Source organism: Protopterus annectens, chromosome 7.part0 (assembly GCF_019279795.1).
Source record: "Protopterus annectens isolate FY-2018-M chromosome 7.part0, PAN1.0, whole genome shotgun sequence".
Taxonomy (NCBI): domain Eukaryota; kingdom Metazoa; phylum Chordata; order Ceratodontiformes; family Protopteridae; genus Protopterus; species Protopterus annectens.
The window spans coordinates 1,071,582,204-1,071,606,500 of NC_056739.1; the positions used below are offsets into that span (position 1 = coordinate 1,071,582,204).

General features: G+C 43.1%; 1 protein-coding gene across 1 annotated transcript in view; it reads left to right on the plus strand.

The window, feature by feature from the left end:
* TRPM7 (transient receptor potential cation channel subfamily M member 7) overlaps positions 1-24,297 on the plus strand; it is a 1,848,525-nt gene that overhangs the window by 278,938 nt on the left and 1,545,290 nt on the right. The window contains exon 9 of the mRNA XM_044076371.1: positions 19,808-19,908. Within this exon, the coding sequence (XP_043932306.1) occupies positions 19,808-19,908 (101 nt within the window). The remainder of the gene's footprint in view (positions 1-19,807; positions 19,909-24,297) is intronic.

Genomic DNA, 24,297 nt, shown 5'->3' on the forward strand with positions numbered 1-24,297 from the left:
CTGTTTGGCAATAAGGCTGAAGAAGTTCTAAAATAGATGGAAGATCAAGCTAAATCTATGCAAACTGTGAAAGATTTCTTACAAGTGCAACCTCCTAGATTTAGTAGGCATTGATCTACTAAGAACTGGTCCTTTCCAGCTCCCTCCAGAGCCACTACGGTCAAACCCAGACATTCCAAAAGCACCAGGTTTTAGTCCCAAGGGACTTTCAAAACTATGCAATGGGGTGCTTCCACTTCCAAATCTGGAAACAACAAGGCACCACCCTATGGTAAACGGTCTCAATGACTTCCCTTTTAAATTACCAGCACTTGCCTCTTAGCCACCCCTTTGGGGGGAAAACTGGCTCTTCATTCAAGAAACTGGCAACTTATAACCCAGGACAAATGGGTTTTAAATATAGTGTCCCAGGGATACAGATTTCATTTCCACATGCTGCCAACTCCAAACGGATGGCCAGACCTGCCCCCAAATCAGTGGGCAGAGGCTCAGAAACAAGTACTTTCCCTCCTAAACATGGGGGCTATTCACCTAGTTTCAGAAGAGGAAAAGGGACAAGGTTTTTATTCTAGACTTTTCCTGGTACCCAGAAAAGACAAATCATGGCGTCCAATTCTGGACCTGTCTACTCTAAACACCTTCCTGGACATTCCAAACTTCAAGACGCTGACTCTTCACCAGTTACTTCCTATGTTAGGCAAGGATGCCTGGTTGGCAACTCTCAACTTAAAAGAGGCTTACCTGCATATTCCAATCAGGGAATCTTGCAGAAGATTCCTACGCCTCAAAGCAGGCTGCATGCATGATCAGTTCTCTGCACTGCCCTTTGGCTTGTCTACTGTGCCCAGGGTATTCACAAAGTGCCTGGCTCCAGTAATTGCATTTTGTAGGCAAAAAAATATTCAAATATATCCTTACCTGGACGGTTGTCTAATTCAGGCAGAAAACCAGACCATTCTTCTAAAACATCTGGCATTTGTAAAAAGAGTTCTAATCTGTCTAGAGTACACCATAAACGAAAAGAAATCTCAACTGGTACCTTCTCAAAAGATGACATTCCTGGGGCAAGCTTGAATACAACTGCCCAGATGGCTTACCTTATGCCAGAAAAGCAAATTCATTAGGTGACTTACTTCAAATAGGTGGCCACAAAAACCCTGCTATCTGCAAGGCAAGTACTGCATGCCTTGGGGTTCATGGCCTCCTGCATTCTTCTAATTCCATATGCAAGACTGCATATGAGGAAACTTCAGTGGTACTTAAAAGGTTTATGGAGTCAACATTGTCACAGCCTGGAAACAATGATTCCTATCATACCCTGCCTGCACCTAGAGTTCCTATGGTGGGCAGAGGCCTGCCACCAAAACAAGGGACTGCCATTCACACCACCCCCTGCCGCCCAGACCCTAACTACAGATGCATCAGACTATGCATGGGGGGGCTCATCTCGCAGGGAAGTGCATTCAGGGCAAATGGAGCCCAAAACAAATGCACCTTTATATCAATCAAAAAGAAATAGTAGCTGTAGAGAATGCACTGACAGCCTTCAAGGACTACCTTCATCCAGGACAGTTACTGATAAATACGGACAACACCACAGTTATGTGGTACATAAACAAGCAGGGGGGTACACTTTCCTACACCCTCTGCAGACTAGCCATGACATTGTGGAACACTGCTTTGAGCTACCAAGTACAACTACAAGCTCAATTCCTGCCAGGAAAGCAGAATGTTCTGGCAGACGAACTAAGCAGAAATCTCATGGACCCTCACGAATGGAAACTGGAACCACGGATTTTCAACATATTGACAAGCAAATGGTGGAGCCCAGACATAGATCTTTTTGCCTTACCCCAGAACTACCAGTTGGACAAATTTTGCACAAGAACTCAACGCAAAAAAGCCTGGAAAGTGGATGCCCTGTCCTTCAACTGGAAAAACCTATCAGTCTATGCCTTTCCTCCTCTGCCTTTGCTCTCAAACGTTCTACTAAAAATCAAACAGGACAAACCAAAAATGATTTTGATTGCTCCAGACTGGCTTCGCCAACACTGGTACCCACTCCTGCACAGTGTCACACATTTCTCCATGGCACCTGCCTCATACACCTTCCTTACTGTCTCAGCAAGCAAACCAAATTCTGCACCCTCCGCTCCAAACATTGATTGATTCGTGCAGCTTGGCTAATCATTTAAATTCCCCCTTAGCATCCCTCAGAAAACCTGTGATGGATGTAATTTTGGAGGCGAGAAGACCTAGTACTAGAAAATCTTATGCCGAGAAATGGAAAAGATTCTGTGCCTGGAATCAATCTCAAGGGATGAGCACAGCAGTGCCCAATTTACCTCAGATTTTGCAATACTTAACTGAGATGCTTCACAAGGGCCTGTCTTTTTCTTCCATAAAAATCCATGCCTCAGCCATTTCAGATCATTATAACACAGACCCCCCCCCCTCTTCTCTCATCCTTTTCTAAAGCAGCATCTCAGAGGGACAAAAAACTTGAGACCACCCAGGAGAGTTCCAACCCCTGCCTGGGACCTTAACTTTGTATTGGAGAAACTCGCTGTACCTCCTTTCGAGCCAGCTCCAACTGCAGACTTAACATTTCTTTCCTGAAAAACAGCCTTCCTTTTAGCAATCACTTCAGCTAGAAGGATATCTGAATTGCAGGTCCTTATGGCAGTGGAGCCTTTCATCATCTTTCATGCGGACAGGGTGTCACTCAAGACCAATCCATCATTCATGGCCAAGGTGGTATCCAGTGTGGCTCTTAATCAGTCCATTCATTTGCCAACTTTCTTTCCCAATCCACAGAACAAGGGAGAGCGGATTCTGCATTCATTGGATGTACACAGACAACTTAGATTCTACCTGGACAGGACCAAATCTTAAAGAAAATCTGAACAACTGCTGGTAGCATTTGCTGCAGAGGCAGAAGGAAAGGCTATTTCAAAGCAGACTATTTCTATATGGATAAGCCATTGTATTCATTTCTGTTATAAGCACCATGGAAAACCTATCCCTCAGGACTGCATCTACTTAAGCAGCCTTTCTCAGAGGTGTTCCTACCAGGGATATTCTAGAAGCTGCTACCTGGAGTTCAGTCCATTCTTTCGCCAAGTATTATCACTTACCAATCTTTAAATCCAGAGCTGGCTTTGCCACTACTGTTTTGCAGGGCCTTATAGCTGTTCCTAATGCTGTATAAATTCATCCTCCCAACCTTAGCTTTGGGAATCTACCCAAATGTAATGACTGCAACAGTGAAACACGATGAGCATAGTACAGTTGTGTACACTAAACATAAATGTAGATGTTCGAGTGTATTCACTGTTGCAGTCCTGGTTACCCTCCCTTCAGCCCCCTGTTTTTCTTTTACTATACCTCTTCTTTCTTTTACTATGCTTAAAAGCCTTTTTGGTGTATTTGCTTTTGTTTGGAGGTATATTTTTGTGTTTCTAATATATGTATATGTATATATATATATATATATATATATATATATATATATGTGTGTGTGTGTGTGTGTGTGGGGGGGGGTATTTTGCTCCCCATTTGGGGCAAGAAAAACTGATGTAATGGTGTCGGCTGCATGTTTTATACCCCTGACGACCTGACATCATGGAAGAAGGGACAGCAACCGACGCAGGACCCAAGACTTTAATCAGGCCGACTGAGGGCAACCTGTCAGCAGATTACCCAAATGTAATGACTGCAACAGTGAATACACTCGAACATCTACATTTATAGTAAGTGTACACAGCTGTACTTTCTTTTCATCAAAATGTTGACATGTTAAAGGAACATCGAACATTTCTAAATGAGAAAAGTGAGAGTTTGGGAAGGTAATGCTGAAACCTTTAGTTATTCTGAAGGTTTCTGCATTAGGGGGTAGGAGTGTTTGTGTGAGTGAGTATAGGGTGAAGGGGAGGCATAGTTGTACTGTAGTATATTGTGCATGTGTGTTTGGCTGTCTAGATAAGTGTTGCTGTGTGCAGGATTAAAGGCAAGGACAGAGTTTGCATTAAGGTTAGCAAGTAGTAGTAATCATACCCTGCACCTTAATTTTCAAAATCCCTTTCCTTAACACTACTACTAAGCAGACACATTTCATCTGCTTGTATGGTCAGGTTCTTGCCTTCTGTTTACCCAAATAATTTTTTTGCTTTCTCAATTGGCTTTAGTTTCAAGTTTCTCGGTGTGTTGAATGTTGGCATTGATGACTTCAGTTCTGATGTATGTGCATTCTGGTCGTTTAACAAATGCACACATGCATGTGCACAAAACACTTGCACCATGGATACAGACTTCTCAACTGTCCCTATTTTGGTCCGTTCCTGTTTAGGCCCAACTTACCCGTGTAGAGGATGTCCGTGTTTTTGTTGGTATGTCCTGTTTTCAGACTTGATTTACCCTGTCACACAGTTTTCTGAATCCCACTCATCACATGCAATTTTTGAAGCTGTCTAGTACACAGAAAAGTATAGTATGTGACCAGCATACTAGTGTAAACAATAATTCAAAGAAAGAGGCAACATATCTTGTCTCCCTTTTTCTGAAGTAAAAATAAATGACCTTGTGTAGTAGACTTCAGTAAACTGTAGATTCTGTGCTGTCTCTTTGATAATGTGCTTATATTTTTTCCATTATTATTGTCTCATATTGGTTTTCAAACATGTATTTCTGAGTGGTAACTCAAGGTATCTCAAATCCTACTTGAAGCAAGAATAGCTATATGCTATTTGGTATTCACATTTTATGCTAATTATTGCCCATATAGTTAGCTGGATGTAACTTCTTTTCAAATGGCTTTCTTCATAGGATGTTACTAGGCTATTGGCCCTGGGGCCGTTGTAAGCCTAGCCAAGAGTTTAACCCATGTTTAGACAAGTATGCACCCAAAGCCCCTGGCCAGCAGGGACACAGGTGGAATCCCAGGGGTGTATTTTCTGTTTCCCATCCAGTTATCCAGGTTGTGCTTAAAGAGAATTAATGAGGTACTCTGCTTGATGTGGAGAGAGAGAGTCTGTTCCACAGATGGGGGAGTCTCTGGGACACAAATCTGTCCTGCCAACAAGTCCTATTGATATCACAGACCAGGTTGAGGTCATGAGTATGGGTTGCTGGAGTGGAGCTTGACTTGCGGAAATGCAGCAGTTCCATCAAAGCGAGGTCTGAGATTGCTTTGTATGCCAGACAGAGGTCACCCCTGAGGAGCCTATATAAAACTGGGGACAGGGCATTTAGCCTGTCTGTGTAGGGTATATGTTTGTGGCCCTGGATCCTCCAGGTGAGGATCCTCTGTGGTCTCTTCAGCTGCTGTATGTGCTTTGCGAGGTACATGCTGAAGGGGGTATTGTACTCAATAATTAGCCTTATAAGGGAAGAATACAGGGATGTTATGACCTCTTTGTCCCTGGATGAGATACCCTTACTTATGAGGTGAGCCATGTAGAAAGCTTTCTGTACTACAGAAACAACATGGTGGTCAGAATTCAGGTTGCTATCAATCTGGGTGCCCAAATCCTTCACTACTGATTGCATACTTAGGACGTTGTTATTAATGTGATAATATGTGGGGATGTCACTCTCCCCATAGGGACCAACAGTTCCTGTTTTTAATGTCTGCAGGTTGAGAAAAAGGTATGGTTGGATAGTTTTTCAGTTTATAATTAGATTGAATGTAATCTGGTGATTTCTTTTTTTGTCTAAGTGCAATATGTGTAAAAGGCAAGTATCAAACCAACAAAATCTGGTACCTCTTTTTTTCTCATTTGCTCCTTTGCATGTGGGCATTATAAGTTTTTTTTCTAAGGTTAGGAACGTAACAGGAACTAAAATTAATGGAAGACAAATCATTTCTAGAGGGAGATTTGATTGTGAATCATGTGGGGTAAGTGTTTATTATTGGGTGTGGTTGTACTATTACTAAGTGTTATGTGGGCCAGACAAAGCGAAAAGTGAAAGTTCGAATTCTGGAACATCTGGGGGATATTAAGACATGTAATTTAAAAAGTCTTGTGGCAGAGCATTTTTACAAGGTTTGCCAAGGTTCTGATGCTTGTTTTTTTTTTAAACCTATTTGTTCAGGGGGATGATTTTGCTAGTAAATTAAGTGAACTAGAAAGTAAAATGAACACAAGCATATGCTTCCCATTGTGTCCTAGGAGTTTAAATTTGGAAGTAAATTTAACTTGTTAACTTTTTAGATGAAATGAGTTTGTTGAGTAAAGTTTAAATTAATAAATTTTATTTAAAGGTTTTTATATAAAAAGTTATTCAAAATTTAATATAGATTAATTGAAGTGTATTAAATAATTGATCTGAAGTAGGAAGACTTCATTTGTCTGCAACCTGTGGGATTCGGATCCGACATCGGATCCGAGCCGGCAATTTATAAGCTTTAGGATCCTAGCTCCTCCCTTTACCCATAATCCCCTGCTAAGCCCTGACTGACCTCAGATTTCGTTTGCCGCGTTCAATAGCTGACAGGAATTTCGAGCTCCATAGCGAAAGGAAATTGGTGACATCTTTTTTGCTTATATTTTTTCTTATATAGTTAAAGTGTGTTTGTTTAGGCTTAGTTAACCTTCTCGGGTGTTCGTTTAGTGTGTGTTTGTTGTGTGTGTGTTTTTTTTTTTTAGGGCCTGTTAGGGCGTAGCTATGTCTGAAGCCCCCAAGGCTATATTTTCTAAATGTACCGAGTGTGGCCATAAGCTTTCCCCGGCTGATGGCCACACACTGTGCGTTAGATGCCTGGGGTTGAACACCTGTCATCTGGTTGTACCATTTGTGCAGGGTTCAACCCCCGGGCTTTAAGGGAGCGGAGGTCGAAGTTGGTTGTGGCGGGACTTCTCCCTTCGGAATCGGCTTCGGCCTCGGCCCCTGCTATCCACCTTACTCAGCCAGTGGCTACTTCGGTCTCCCTTCCTCTGGCAGGGACTCAATCTCCCGCTAAGAAACCAGAGGATAGGGAGACCAGGAGGGAAAAGGAGAGGCACAGAGAGGGGCACCATAAGCGGCGGGCTGAGGCCTCTGTCCCGCCGCCTAAGCGTGCTTCCCCTCTGGCTTCTAAATCTCCTCCTCCTCGGCTCCGATCCCTTCTGTTCTCTCCCGGACCCGAGGAGGTGGAGACTAGACCTTCGTCGAGGTCATCGAGGCGACACTCTAGATCCACCTCTGTGGCCTCGTCGAGGTCAACTTTTTCTATGTCGGACGCTGATATGGACCGGATGATGAGGCGATTATCCAGGCCCAGATGCAGATGGGCGTGCTCCTGCCCCCCTCCCCATCCGGGAGGGGCCTCGACCCCTTTTTTTGCCCCCATAGCTCCTTCTCCGACCCGACTCCCGGGTTCGGAGCTGGGCAGCTTTGGACCCGGGGGTGGGTCGGATCCGACTGGTCGGCACACCTCGGATACGATCCCTCCCTTGAGTGCTTCGGGTACTTCGGACCCGACTTCTCGGATCCGTGGGCCTAGCCTCGGATCCGAGGGAGCCGGTGTCTCTTCGACTCCCTCTAGGTCGGAGCGCACCAGTATCTCTGATCCGACGGTCTCTACTCCGGTTCTGATCCCTTCGTCGGATCCGAGTGGGGGTCGGCTCTCGGGTCTTAGAGAAGTCGGCTCCCCCTCGGCCTTCGACGTTGTGGAGAGGGTTCTGTCGAAGACATCCGGATCCCCGGTCCCTGTCTCGGCTCCATCTCGCACTCCCTCGCAGCTGGGCCAGGCTCCCATCAGCCGGTCTCAGGGACAGCCCGCCTCAATGTCCCAAGTGGTTCCTTTGGAACAACTGGTTGCTGGCGAGGACTCCTCGGACTGTCCCCCCGAGGAAGTGCCTCGTAAGCATAAGTGTAAGAGGAGGCACGTGGACTCCCCCGAGTCTATTACTGAAGACACGGACTTGGAGGAAGGGGAGGGCTCCCCAAGATCACCCCCAGAAGATGTCTCCTTTGGAGACATTATGGAAATGTTAAGAATCAGGGGGGGTGGTCTGCCCCCAAGGCCTCCTTGGACGAGTCTGTGTTCTTGGAGGCATTGAGGCAGGCCCGTCTACCTCTTGGGTGTCCCCTCCTGCCGACCCTGTGGTGGACCTTATTGCCACCAGAGCGTGGAAGGACCCGGACACCGTAGAACCTGTTCCCAAACGTCCGGACCGGATTCTTAGTCCCCCATCGGACCGTACACATTGGAGTAAGGGGCCCCCAGTAGATGCCATGCTGATGGCTGCAGCCACAAAGAGGGAATTGGCTCAGGAGAGTCCCTCTATGCATCCCTCGAGCAAGGAATCCCGCTCAATGGATCGCATTGGGAAGCGAGTCTTTAGTTCAGCAACCTTCTCCCTGAGGGCGCTGAACTATATGGCACACGTGATCAGGATGCAGCGAGACCTGATTAAGGAATACGCTGCATCTCCCCCGGAGTCCATGTCGGCAGAGGACAAACAAGTGTACTCCACCCGTATGGCCACTCTCAGAGTGGTGTCTAATACTTCTATGCGGCTCTTATCTCACGCAACAGAGGGAGCCGCTAGAGCTAGCAGATCGGGCCTTGTTATGAGACGCCAGGCCTGGCTCCGGCACTGTGACTTTGCGGAGCCCTTCAAAGCGACCTTCGTGAATGCCCCCTTCGATGGTTCTGCCCTTTTTGGCAAAACGGTTCACGAAATGCTTGTCCACAGCGAAAAGGACGGGAAGACGCTGTCTGCCGTCAGACTCCGCTTCTCAGCTCCCCAGAGGTCCTTCTCGAAGAACCAAAAGGGACAGAAGAAGATGTGGTTCCAGAAATCGCAGCAATCCCAACCTGCTCCGGACAACCAGTCCTTCCGTGGCAGAGGAAGACAGGGAGGTCGCCGTCCTAGAGGCAGAGGGGCTCCTAGGAACTTTGGGTCCAGAGAACCTTTCTCTGACAGACCCACGCAGCACCCCTGATGGGTTACCCGGCTGCTCCTCTCTGGAGGCAGTCGGGGGGCGTTTTTCGAGGCACCTGACATCATGGGAGTCAATCACGTCAGACCGTTGGGTGCTTCGGGTGATATCCAGAGGCTATTCAATCCCCCTTCACAGGATTCCCAGATCCAAAAACCTCCCCGATGTACCACCCGATCAACAGAAGGTAGCAGCTGTGGAAATCGCACAGCTGCTAACAAAAAGAGCCATCCAACACGTCCCCCGAGATCAGACCGGATCAGGATTTTACTCCAGGTTCTTCTTGGTGCCAAAAAAGATGGGGGACTTAAGACCGATCCTAGACCTGTCACAACTGAACCTGTCTGTAACCAAACAAAAATTCCGGATGGTCACCTTACAATCTATCCTCCCCCTTTTGCGGGAGAACGATTGGATGTGCTCTATAGACCTCAAGGACGCGTACTACCACATTCTAATGGACAGACAGTCCAGGAGGTTCCTTCGCTTCCGGCTGGGAGCCAGTCACTACCAGTTCAGGGTCCTTCCCTTTGGTCTCACCTCTGCCCCCAGGGTGTTTACCAAGGTACTTGCAGTGATAGTGGCCCACCTGAGACTCCAGGGAATACAGGTGTTTCCATACCTGGACGACTGGCTCCTTACAGCGTCATCAAGGCATCTACTGTGCTCAGCCAGGGACTATTTCCTTCATATAGCCCCTCGCCTGGGTATCACCATAAACCGAAATCTTCCCTGGCCCCCACACAGCTTATAGATTTTATAGGAGAAAGATTGGACACAAGAAACATGCGGGCATTCCTCACTCTAGATCGACTGTCCAACCTGAGGTGTCGTATCACGGCCATCTTAGAATCTTCTCCGACTGCAGCTATGGTCCTGAGGGCCCTAGGTTCAATGGCGGCAGCCATCCCACTCCTCCTCCATGCTCGACTACACATGAGGATCCTTCAGTGGACCCTCCAGGTCCAATGGTCCCTGCTTTACCTTCCTCTGAACAGCCCGATAGCCATCAGCAGAGCATGCAAGAGCTCCCTGTTCTGGTGCCTCCAGTCGACGGACCTCCTGACAGGGAGACCCTTCTTGTACTGCATTCCCCCTAGCCACAGTGACAAGGACGCTTCTCGCCTCGGGTGGGGGGGCATTCAGCGGGCAGGATTGTCCAAGGCACGTGGAACAGTTCAGAGACCTCCCTGCATATAAATGTTCTGGAGATGAGGGCAGTGCTATTAGCGTTGCAAGCACTACACAAGCCTTCTTCCTGTAGGAACTATTGCTATCCAGACAGACAACATATCGGTAGTCTGGTACATCAACAAACAGGGGGGAACCAGGTCCTACCCCCTTTGTCGAGAGGCCATGAGAGTATGGGAATGGGCAATCTCCACCAACCGCTTTCTTGTGGCAACGCACATTCCGGGAAGGTCCAACATTCTAGCGGACAAGCTCAGTCGCACCATTCTTTCCCCTCACGAATGGTCTCTCAATTCTCTAGTAGCGAAGAAGATTTTTGCCACCTGGGGGCAACCCTGTTGCGATCTTTTTGCTTCTCCCTCAAATGCCAAATGCGACAGTTTCTTCGCTCTACTTCCCCCGTTCGGGGAATCCCCGAGAGACGCCCTGGTGCATGCTTGGCCTCCTGGTCTCCTATACGCTTATCCTCCTCTTCCTCTAATGCAAAAACTATTACAGAAAGCCAGCAGTTTGGGGAGCAGAATGATTCTCATTGTCCCATTCTGGCCTCGTCAACCATGGTTCCCTTATGTATGGTCTCACCGAGTGAATCCGCCCTGGATTCTAGATACAATTCCGGATCTCATTTCCCATCCTCAGGGGCTTCCAATCCCGAACATTCACACTCTGAAATTGACAGCTTGGCTGCTCCAGTTCCATCCCTAATCAGGACTCCCGGTATCTCTTCACCAGTGAAAGCCATCATAGTGGCTGCCCATAAACCTTTTACTAGGAAGGTTTATCGAAGCAAATGGAAGTGGTTCTCTATTTGGGCGGAACATAAAAATCTTGATCCCTTTTCCGCGCCGCTGTCTGCGGTACTAGACTTCTTGACAGACCTTTTCCAACAAGGAGCAAGCTCTTCGACGGTAAAGGTACAGATGGCAGCCATTTCTCATTACCATGTGGGTCATGACTCGACACCTCTCATGGCTGCAAAAATTTGTAAAACCTTTCTTAAGGGTGCTTTCCTCTTAAGACCTCCTGTTAAGGAAGCCGTACCACCTTGGGACTTATCTTTAGTGCTGCAGTCCCTAACCACTCCTCCTTTTGAACCTGCAGCCTCTGTGGACTTGAAGTATCTTTCCTGGAAAACTGCTTTCTTAGTGGCCATTACGTCAGCTAGAAGAGTTTCAGAACTCCAAGCTCTGTGCGTCAAACCACCTTATCTCTCCTTTTTTCCTGATAGGGTCTCCCTCAGGACCAATCCTTCCTTTCTTCCAAAGATTGCTTCCAAATCCAGTATTAACCAATTTATTAATTTGCCAGTTTTCTTTTCCAAATATAAAAACAAAGGAGAATATAAACTGCATTCCTTAGATGTTCATAGACAACTGCGTTTCTACATTCACAGAACAGCTGGTCATAGACAATCCGATCAACTGTTCGTCTCCTTTGCAAAATTCGCACTGGGTAAGGCAGTCTCTAAGGTCACCTTGTCAAAGTGGATTTCTAATTGTATCTTGCAGGCTTATGACACCTCAGGAAGGCCAGCTCCTCAGGGAATTACAGCACATTCTACAAGAGCAGTATCTACTTCTGCTGCCTTTAAATCTACAGTACCATTAGATGATATCTGTGCAGCAGCCACTTGGACCTCATCTCATACTTTCATTTCACATTACAAAGTGGACGTTGTTTCCAGAGGGAGAGCATTCTTTGGCTCTGCGGTGCTCCGGAACATCCTTCCATGATGGCCGCCCAAGATCCAGGTAGCTGGGGACTCTGTCCCACAGGTTGCAGACAAATGAAGTCTTCCTACTTCAGATTAAGAAGTTATGTACTCACCATAACGTTCCATCTGAGTAGGTGACTTCATTTGGATGCAACCATCCCCCCCTCCATCCCCCTGACCTTTCAAGGCACTATTAGTCCTGGTTTACCCAGGATTCTGTTATACTGGTATTCACAGGGCAAACTCAATCTGAGGTCAGTCAGGGCTTAGTAGGGGATTATGGGTAAAGGGAGGAGCTAGGAGCTCGGATCCTAAAGCTTATGAATTGCCGGCTCGGATCCGATGTTGGATCCGAATCCCACAGGTTGCATCCAAATGAAGTCACCTACTCAGATGGAACGTTATGGTGAGTACATAACTTCTTATTTAATTGTGAATTAACTGGGTCTAACCTGTATATAAGTGACCTTTTATTGAAGGTTCATTATCCTGAGAAGGTGAATGGCCCGAGGTACCAGATTTACTTGGAATAAACTAAGGTGGTTGAACAGCCTTGTGAATTTTTGTACTTTGTTGGTTTGATGTTTTTGTCATATTTTTTGAGTGTTTAATGATGTCAAAAGGCAAGTGTGTCAGCACATGCAATGTGGAATATAGGTGGAATTTAAATATAGCATGCAGTTAATGGTTAGATGTGTTTTTCTTATAGGTACTGGTTTGTTTACAGTTCTGCTTGTAGTCTGGTTTGCCTGGGTATGAAATGAAGTCGCTTCTGGTGGAGTTAATACTTTTGCACCAACAGTGATTCGTTTTGGAATATTTTGTGTTACTTTGTATTTATGTGACCTTGGAGTTGGTATGTACAAGTCAAGGTAGTGCAGGGGGGCTTTATCCCTCTAGAAAAAAGATTTATTTTAATGTGTTTTATGATCAGATTGTTGGTGATTGTGCAGTTCAGCAGTTGTGTAGCCAGGGGGAATTATTGGATTTGGTGCTAATTTAGGTCAGCGTTGTCCTATGTTACCTCTCTCCCTCTCTCTCACAGACACACACAGACACACACACACACGTTTAGCTATATACAGATTCAATGATGTGAACAGTTTCCAGCAGGAAAATTATTTTCTATGGGACCTGGGTATTCAAGCTCCTATGCAGAGGAGGAAATATGTCCACAAATAAAATACCCTAGGGAAGCCAAGAACAAATGGATGACCAGGTAGACTGCCTTAATAAAGGTACGGTGGGATGTCGGTGAAGAAGCTGGGCTACCGGTAAAACCTTGAGAAAGGCTGTGCGTACCCGAGGGCTTGTGATTGAAGGCTGAGTAAAGCCTTTAGAAAGGCTTCGTATACAGGTCGTAGTTCCGGCTGGTCAGGTCACATGGTGAGAGGAACCGCTAGTGTGGCAGCTAGAAATCAAAGATGAATCACACAGAAAAAAACAGGTAAAACAACGTAAATGTGGCTCGGCTAAGGAGCTCTGCTCGCCGTGGTGGCAAAACATCAACGTAGTCGAAGTTCAGATTCTAGAAGGTCGTACTTTATTGAAGTAAAAAGTACCAGAAGTACAATCACCATTGAAGCGTAGTTCCTTAATGGAAAGAGTGATCCTGAGGATTTCCTTTTATAAGAGTACCTGGGGGTGTGTCAGTGGGAGCCAATCAAGTGTGGGTGAAAAAAACCTTTATTGTGATTGGGCATGACAACTTGACATCACACCTTACAATCTGATAGGTTAGATATCCTGAGCCAGCTCATACATGGTTAGTAGAATCACTTTAAACCTACAATAGTGAAGTTCGGAGATTAGCTAAAATTTGCTAAAAAAATGTAGTTAACTAAAAATAGTCTTGCTGGAAAAAAAATATCAACCCTTGCTGGTAAAATACATTGTTAGGCTACACTTTTGGAAATCATCGTCAGGATGGTGGACAACCTAAAAGAGCATAATAAGCATTGCCGAGCATACTAGAGAAATAGTGTACAGTTTAGTAAAACATGAAGTAACCAATAAGTATATGATGGGAACAGAGATGTAAATGGATTTACTTTTAAACACTGAAGTGCACAAATTTTGAATGGCTGATGATTGATACCAAAAGATCAAAAATCAAAGCAGAGAAAAAGCAAAACACTTGCGTTTTTTGGTGTAGGACAAGCCCCCTTGCACCCCCACACCCCCTGTTAATTATCTATACCAACTCTGAGATCGCCCTATAGTGGGGAAAGGGCAATTTCTCCAGTCCCCACTGTGCACAACCTTGCATGGTGTGGCAGAAGCGATCAGATGAGTTTTGATCACTTTTTCACAGGTTCATAGGTAAGTATGTACATTCGATTATATAGAGTGTTTCCGTGTAAATAATATTTCCCATATGTACAAGAGAAAAACAGCAAATTAGAAACTGTGCAAGCAAATAAATGAATGCAGTTAACTGCCTTAATTTTAGGAATAATTTTCAGATAGAATGTTGGTACTGAAGAAGGCAGTAACAAATATTTATGACATGGGTGCAGAGGCCAACATCAGGTTATGATTTGAGCAGCTAGTAGTAATGTTAGAAGCTGTTTTAGGAATTAGCAGAGTCAGACTGAAAAAAAATGCTTATACCAAGGTTCTCATCTACATACATTAGACACACAGCAAGTTTAGGAGCGGATAAACTATATAACTAATAGGAATCCAGTTAAGTATAACCAATTAGAAGCTGGCTTAGCAGTTACAGGAATGAATTATTTTGATATTATAAGAGGTAGTATTGTTAAGTATAACCTGCTTATATTTATCAGAAGTTTTTGATTTGGTCTCAACTGTTCTTCCATAGAGGTTTATTTAGCTGCTGTTTACTTTCATTTTGAAGAAGCTCACATTTACTTTGCTCCTTTACTTAAGGTCTATAACGCCTTTTTACATGGTATTTGTACTTTAAACTTCATTTTCTATGCCTTATCCCTCTATGGGACATTTGCTTTGTGCTGGAAACTCTCTCGTATTCATCCTTAGAACCAGGTGGCTCCACAGACCTGAAGTTTCTGTCCTGGAAGATTTTCTTTTTAGTAGCAATCTCCTTTGTCAATAGTATTTCAGCATTGCAGACCATTACTATCACGCTGCCATACCATTTTTTTTTATACAAGGAATGTGTGAAGCTCAGAGCAAACCCGTCCTTCTTGCCAGAAGTTGCCACAGTTAAATTGGAATTAGTTGACCGCCATACTTTTTCCTTGAATATTTTAAGTTTGATAAATATATTTTGCATTGTTTGCATGAATGACCACATATGGCTCAGTTTTTATCTGACTAGACCTCAATCTCTCTACAAAGACGACTTGCTGTTTGTGTTCTTTTTAAGTGTAAATTTAGTAGGACAGTTTCTAAGCTCACATTTTTTCAGATGGCTAGACATTTATATTGAGTTTTGACACAGTAATTGGGAAAAGTACCAGCTGGATGACATTTACCTTTCCAGCTGTTTTTGGAATGATGTACCAATCACTTGTATTTTTCTCTCTCTCTGAAGTAAAACTATTTCATGTCTTTTTGAGTTTAATACCTCCTCTTGTGTCCCCAGTAATATATTTTTCTCACTCGTACTCCACAATGTACTACTACATTGTCTCATCACTAGTAAGCATTATTGCTTTCTTATCCCAGTGTATCATGTCCATCACTGATCAATGAAAAACTCATTAACTGCCTACCACCCATACCTGTTAACTCTCTGGATTTTCACAGAATGTCCAGATTTTTGCCTCATTTTTGGTCTGTTCCTCATAAAATCTGTTGTTTTCAGGCAAATCACTGGGATGATATGAGGACTGAAGTCACTATGATACGCATTTGAGTTTCAGACTTCATATCCTTCAGAAAAATGCATGCTAAGCAAATCCTATTATTGTAGAAATTTTCTAAGTTTATAAGAGCAGTATTTAAAGGCTGTCTCTGTTTTGGACCTTTGTTGCCCCATTATGTCGGGCTTTGTCCAAATTTCTTGTGCTAAGAGGTTGAGAGGTTTGCCACCACCTCTTAGTTTTATAATATCTCAGTCCCTTACTCCAAGCCGACAGTGTACTTTCACCAAATCTTCCAAAGATTCCAGGGCACCTTGACTTTTATTATACTTCCCTAGCTCTAAGCCTATAGTGTGATATACTGCCATTCCTCAGCTACTAGCTTGTATTATTGTTCCATAATACAGGTCCCAGCTATAGGAAAAAATCTACAGTTGCTTAAAATATCCACGCACAGGATTCATCCCTGAATGTCAGAGCTATTTTTTTTTTCGTTAGGTGTCGGTAATTGTCCTTTTTGTCTTTTTTCAACATTTGTGATCTTTATATATTAATGGCTTTGCATGTACTGTTAGCTTTCTCTCTTTTTTTTTTTTTTTCCTAAAGTCACTTTCACAGTGTTCCAGTGTTCCTGCTACAGTGGTCTGTCACAGATGTGAAGTGCATCAACATACCTTTCAGCCTCTGTGTGCTGGATGGGGAAACAACAATACCCTAAGGCAAGAGCAGCTTCACTTAGTGACCTTGTCTGCAGTGAGCATTAACATCTGTGTGACTGGTGGCTGCGTTTATCTTGCTTGTTATTGTGCTATGTCGATTCACCCAGGTGGTGATTAATTGAAATTAGTACGCATTATTTATAGTGCCTTACTGTGCCTTATAGTGCCTGGTGGCAGTAATTAATATTGTTACTCTTAGCACATTACATGAGTACTGTACCTAGTTAGTTGTAATTTTGTCACTCATTGCACACACCGACATGTAACCATCCTTTCCATCTAGTATGCAGATTTTCAGTTCTTGGTCATTCCTGCACTAATAGGCATTTTGAATGCACAAACTTGATTTCAAACTACTTTTCTTTACTTTGAAACAAGAACTAGTACATTATTGAAACAGTTGCAAAACAGTTTGGTACATTTGAGTACTCAGTGACTGTGATGGGAGAAGTTCAGTGCAGAAAATGACTAGTTCATAGGTTCATAGGTTGATACTAGGCTATCTGCCCTAGGGCATTTATAAGCCAAGCCAGAGTGTGTTTGGCTTTCGCCACCCTTTTAGATTAGTTGACTGTGCCTCTGTATAGAAGGTAGCCCTTTTAAGATTTGTTTACTGTACCTCTGTCAAGCAGCGACACAGAAGAGATCCCAGGGGTAAACTTACGATCTCCCATCCATTCATCAAGGTTTCTCTTGAAGAGGGTCAGTGAGGGGCTCTGCCTGACATGGATTGGGATTTTGTTCCAGAGTGAGGTGAGCCTCTGGGATATGAATCTGTCCCTCCAGCATGTCCTATTTATTTTTGTGCTGAGGTTCAAGTCCCTGGAGCATGTAGCTCTAAGGGATTTAGATTTCCTGAGGTGAAGCATGTCCATTAATTCTGGGTTGGACATGGCTTTATACGTCAGACACAGATCGCCTCTGAGTAGGCGGTACGCAACTGAGTAGAGCTGGAGTTTCTTTAGCCGAACTGCATAGGGCATCTGTTTGAGCCCCTTGATCCTCTTGGTGGGATACTTTTGGGGTATTTCCAGTCGCTGAAGGTGTCGGGTAAGGTACATCCCAAACGGGGCATTGTATTCAATTATGGGCCTGATAAGTGATGAGTAGAGGGGCACAATGACCTCTCTTGATCTAGATGTGAAACCTTTCATGATAAGGTGGGCTGTATAGAAGGTCTTTCTAACCACTTTGGCAACGTGATTGTCAAAGGAGAGATTGCTATCTACTTGGGTCCCCAAGTCCCTAATTACTTCTTCCATACTTAATGGATTACCACCTATGTGGTAATTTGTGGGTACATTGTTTTTTCCAAAGGGGATGACTGTGCACTTTTTGGCATTTAGCTTTAGGCCATGGCTCTGGCACCAGTAAGTCTGACATTTCCGTAGCATCTATCAGGGAAAAGTATTTGTTTACTGTTTGAAGCTGAATATGTAAAACTGCATTGTCTGTAAGCTGCAGTAGAAACATTTCAGGTAGAAATGGAAGAGAATGGCTAGCAATGCTTTGGGTGTGTGATATCAGTTAGTTTTTTTGTATAGATGTCTGCTTTCCACCTTTGTATTATTACTTGCAGTCTACCCTTGAAGAGGGTCTGTGATATAACACATCACGGTATTTTGTCATTGTCACTGTCTGCTGATGCTGCTACACTAACTTAAAAGACCCTTGCTTACATTATCAGCCCACTGAATATGGCGGGAAGCTGTTAGAGCTGGGATTGCCTATGAATTCATTTTGGGTGCCAGCTACGGTGTTAATAGGTTTAAGGGACATAGCACAATTATAATAGGAATGCAGCCTTATTGGCTGTTTTGACATTATTTGTCACTACATCTTGGCCACTCTCTTGTTCCCTTTAATCCTAGTGTACTTGGAGTGTTTTTATTTGTTTATTTGTCCTTTGATAAACAGGAAAATCTGACTGAGCCAATGGCCTGTTCTCAGTGTAGGGCCGGGGGGAAAAAAAATCTCCATAACATATTTAAAATCATTCAAAAAGTAGTTGAGTAATTATATACAAGGGGAGAAAAGACTTGCAACAGATAAAACTCTTTACAGTAAATTGGGATGTACTTTATGTACAAGGGGATAAGGGCCCATACAACAGATTGAAATGCATTTACAGAATATTGCTAGGAGAAACTGTGGTCAGGGATACAAAATGCACTGCAAGTAACAAGACACTTTGCAGAAGTGGATAGCTGTGTCAAGTAAACTAATGTATAGCTATCCAACAGTGACTGTATTTCTAGCAATATGTGGAGGTGAGAAATAATAGCGTATTCTGCTGCCAAAAGAAAGAGAGAGAGAAATGGAATGTGTGCAGGAAGAAAAATTAAGGACATGGAAAGAGAGTTGATTAGTATTAGAGAGCTGAGAATGTTATAGAAGGACACGAGAGAGGAAATACAGTAATAAGTGTCAGCTACTAAGATGAAGAGGTAAGAGAGCATCCATTGATAGGTACATAGGTGTGTACTAGGCTAATGGCCCTGGAGCCTTTGCAAGCCTAGCCCATAGGATTACCCTGGCATCGTGCCACCTGACCTTAGTTCCCAGTGCCTCTGTCAAGTAGAGCCACTGCAGTGATCCCCAGGGTGAATTTTCTATTTCCCATCCACTCAAGATTTCTCTTGAAGAGGACCAGTGAGGTGCTCTTTTTGACATGTATGGGAAGTCTGTTACATAGCATGGGCAATCTCTGGGTTATGAATCTGTCCCTCCAGCATGTTCTGTTGATTGTGGTAATGAGGTTGAGATATCTTTAAAGTGTGAGCTACTTTTGATATTAGGCCATTACTACCTGCTAAGATATAGAAGTGTTAGTGATTCAGAGTGTGAAAGACATAGTAGGTGGTCATGCATCCATTATGAGGATTATGAAGGACAGGCCTAGAAGTTGTATGTTTTTGTTTAGATTGGTCTTGAAGTTGGAAAGGTTGCTTGTGTGCTTAAGGTATAAAGACATGAGTTCCAGGAGTATGATACATAGCTGGAACATCGAGAATTCCTGTCGGCAGGTGTGGTTTGTAGGTTTTAAGAAGCCACAGTGCTGAGTAATAACAAATTGAGGAGTACTTGCTGATATTGCTGTTTTATAGCTTTTGTTGAACTCTCGATTGCTGAGAGATAAGGAGGGTCATTACATTTGATATGAGCCTGGTCTACACAGAATATAGTAAACCTCCCAGCAGATGTTGTTTGTTCCCTATTGGTTACTGAGTTGTTTTACAAAAGTCTTAGCTGCTATTGCTCTTCTTGTGAGCACCATGCTCATAACTGTGCATAACTGGAGGGTCCTGTGGCTGTGCTGTGGTGGGACACATACCTTTTTCATTAATCTCCTTGATCCTGTTTTGAATTGTTGTTGTACCTCACTTCTCTGGTAAACCTAGCATTTTTATGATTGTATATCGAAGACATGTTTAGTTAATATTTTTCTCCTTCTTCTTTAGGTACAAGGGTGTCTGCATTTGATCAACTTGTGCTTACACTGGCATGGGACAGAGTTGACATTGCCAAAAATCATATATTTGTTTATGGACAACAGTGGCTGGTATAGAAACTTTTTTTTTACTGATTGTTCAGAAAGCTATCTAACACTTGTACAAAATATGTCAAATTGATTTCCCAGAATAATGTGACTGCTGTTTTAATTTGCTTCACTAAAACTGGAATGAAAGTAATGTGGCCAGCAACTTATAGAACATGTATTTGAATATTAAAATTAATCCTTTTTCCTTTTTGCTAGAATATTGTTGTTCTTCAGACTCTAGGGTTCTTTAGTTTTACACTGTTAAAAAAAAAATCTCCCAAGACTGAAACCATATTATTTGGATGTCTTCATATTTACTTTTTTATGGTACATTTGTTTGTGTAAGTAGCTGTCCTGAAGTAATTGCTGTTTGTGTGCAGGTATGTTAGGTTTGACAGTAGCATATGCTATGAGTTGTACACTGAAAAAGAGGAGTGGGCTGCCATCATACCTCTCAAATGTACAGATTTTCGCCTCCTATTTTTGGTCTATTTTTCATAAAGTTGTGTTTTTTTCTGGCAAATCACTGGCAATTTATTAAAGTCAAATAATAATGACAGACGTGAGTATCAGACTTCATACCCTTCATAAAATTCATACTAATGCAAAACCTGTTATTCTATCAACTTTCTAAGTTTGTAGGAGCAATATTTAAAAATTGTCCCTATTTTTGGGCCTTTGTCCCCCCATTTTTTATGGCTTTGTCCAGATTTCTTGCTGTAAGAAGCTGAGAGGTATGGCTGCCATCATCTTGCTGTTTCACTAGCTAGGCAGCAGTCATGCCATCAGTCAAAAAGGACAAGGCACCAAGGCAGCACAAGCTAACATAACATTGACCAAACAGCTGTAACCAAAAACAAGAGGGGTTGGAGGGGAAGGACACTGATATTATAGAGAAAGGAATGAAGTTGAACATGTATTGTTAAGGTGCATTTCTCCCTCAGCTGTACTGTGTTTGGCTTCACTTTTGTTTTTCTCAGCATCTCTTTCATTTGGATAAAGTAGCAAGCTGTGCATCTAAACCACAGTAAAAGACCCCCCCCCCCACTTAGCATCCCTTGAAGGATTGCTGTCATAAAACTCCTCAAGTCTCAGAATGGCTGTTGAGTTTCTGTTGATTGGCCATATCTATTTACCAAAAACAAGACTGCTGCATCACAGCTAAAAGTTTCCTAAAGGAAACAACCAAAACAAGATGTTCTTCCTGTTTCACTGTTGCAGTCATTACATTTGGGTTATCTGCTTGCAGTAGCCCTCAGTCGGCCTGATTAACAAATTCTTGGGTCCTAAGTTGGTTGCTGTCCCTTCTTCCACGACATCAGGTCGTCAGGGGTAATAAAACATGCAGCCGACGCCATTACATCAGTCTTTCTTGCCGTGCGGTGCTCGAAGCAGAAGCAGTTCGCAAGTGCCGGTCGGCCGACTCCTGAAATTTTCATTTTCGAGTTTCAGAACCGAAGTCTTCAACTAAAGCTAAGTAACCCATTGGGGAAAATTTTTCTTGCTCCTTACCGATGTCAGTAAAAGTTAATAATTGCATTACTTGTGGAAAGCAAATACCTCACAAAGATTTTCATTTGTACTGTATTCCTTGCCTAGGCCCTGACCACAATGTACCTTGCTGTCGGTTTTTTGCTTTATTTAATCAGCGCACTATCCGTCGTTGGTATATTTTCGCTTCTGAATATTTTGGTTCTCATTTTAATTATCCATAAATGTCGTCGGTTAACCATCCGACTACCGGGATTCTGAAAAAACACAAAGGTAAAGACAGAGACAGGCCGCCGAGGTCCAAAGCTGCCGATGACGCTTCTCCTAAGCCAGTTCACTGGTACTCAGTGAGGCGCTTTCGTAGCCCCTGATACCCACTACTTCTGACTCGCAGGCCTCTACTGAGACCCATTCGGAGTCCGGTATGCAGCGAGATGCTTCAACTGTGGAACCTGCAGATGTCTCTATCTTGGATGGATCAGGAGCCGCTGTGCAGGCACTGGCTTCTGAGGGTGTATTCAGGCCTCGGACTTGCATATTAAACCGACGCCTCCTTCTTAATTTAGGCCAAAATATCGAACCATGCCTAAGAAACCGACACCCAGGCCGCATGCTCAGGCCTGTATGCCTAAAAAACAAATAAGAATGGCTGAAGATCTTATAATTCTAATCAGGGGAAGACAACCTTCCCCTTTTAAAAGACCTAGGACTGAAGTTGTTTATGAATTTTCCGAACAGGATTCTGATTTTTCTGATTCTTCTTATGATCTGGATTTGCCCTTATCTACTTATGAGGATTCTCATGCAGAAGACTCTATTCCCTCTGTTTCCCCTCCAGAGGATTTTTCTTTGGTGAGACCTTACATACTCTAAGGGAGCATTTCCACTGGGAAAGCCAGAACTTTTCTGATTCAAAAAAGAAGCTTAGGGATTTCTTACTCCTGCCTCAGCATAGGCCTTTAGCTATACCTCCTGTACTAGACATTGTTGATGATGCCTTTTCAGAATCTAGTTTGGCTCCTGATTCTTTGCCTCCTGCTCCCAGAAAACCTGACCGATATTACAGGGTTCCTGATTCTCATAAGTTCCTTTTTAAAAATCCTATTGCGGATCCAGACAGTATTTCACAGGGACCCAAGGGACATTAAGGCTTCTACTGCTAAAAATCCTACCCCCTCTAATAGAGATTCCAGGGCGCTGGATAGATGGGGTAAGAAAGTTTGCACTTCTGCAACCTTGGCCATTAGGACTTTAAACTGCCAGTTTCATATTTTAAAGTATCAACAACATGTTATTGGATTGCTTAAACAGAAAATGATGTTACTTCCCGATTCAAAGAAGGCTGCCGTTCTGTAAACAATGCTAGCCTACATCTCTCCAAATACTCAGATGAAAACTTGACCCAGAGATTATATCACAGCTTGTTTGGCAACAATTATTAGAAAAAACAACTTTATCCTTGATCTAGAATTGGAGAAGAAGTGAATAAAACTGAAAAAATAACAATTCTTCCAGGATTACAACTGATTACATGAACTTGAAGTAAGTTTCAAACAAAGGAACTGTGTGCTCAGGAATTCCTGCTCAGTTATACTGAAAATAACAAAATCTTACACTGCTGTATTATGTCGAAAGAAGACAAAAATATGGATATAACAACTACAAATACTAAACTTTCTGATCTGTCATCACCTGAGAAAGACTTAACCTCGAAAAGACAAAAGATTGTAAAACAACAAGAGCCTTTAAAGCCAGGGAATAAAACTAAACCGGAACAACTGGCAAACATGGAGGACATTAAAACAGCATTATTTCCTATTCAAGAAGCTATAAAAGACCTGGCTAACCAAGTTCAAACCTTTGGAACTTCCTGCAGTCAAATACTGGAAAGAATGGATAAATTTGAAGCAAAAATCTCAGAAAATGAGGACAAAATAGCTTTGCTTGCTAAGAAAACAGATTCACATAAAACAGATATTCAATCTATGCAAGCTAAAATTATTGATCTGGAGGCAAGATCCAGAAGAAATAATATTATCATCAGGGGAATACCAGAAAATATACAATACAATGAACTAATTCCAGTTATTATACAAATTCTCACAAATCTATTTGGTGACACGGAAATTGCAAAACAAATAACAATAGAAAGAGCCCATGAGCCCTGAGAGAATCCTATACTTCTAATGTACCAAGACCTGTTTACGCAAAAATTCTTAATTTTCAAGATGTCAATAAAATACTAATAACTGCAAAGAAAAATGGAAATTGCAAAACAAATAACAATAGAAAGAGCCCATAGAGCCCTGAGAGAATCATATACTTCTAATGTACCAAGACCTGTTTACGCAAAAATTCTTAATTTTCAAGATGTCAATAAAATACTAATAACTGCAAAGAAAAATGGAGGCTCGATTATCTGGAATAATAACAGAATTTCTCTGGCTCAAGACTTGCCCATACAAATTAGACAAGCCAGACAATCATTATCTCCTTATTGCAAGTTTTTAATTGACAAACAGATAAAATCTCAGATGAAATACTATAATGCACTATCATTTTCTGTCGAGGGATCGAAATATGTAGTTACTAACAAAAAAAAAAGCTATGTCTACCTTCATGAAAATATTTAAAACCTTACCTGCTTCTGAGAGCTTGTCTTAACTTCTGATGCGACTAGCACGTTGTATGAAGTCGGATCTACCATCTACTGCTATGCGTGGTCTCAATTTTCCATTATCTGGTATCCTGTGCGAGTTAGGCCGTTTTTAGCCTAATTTTGGGCTTCGTGGTTTGTTAGAAGCCTTTCCGAGAATTTACAACCCTTGTTTCGTCCGTCTTGGTCTTGAGGATAGCCGAAGTGACTTCTTTTTGCTTCCAGGGGCTGAGTTGTGGCACATCCGGAAGTCTGTTTGCGTG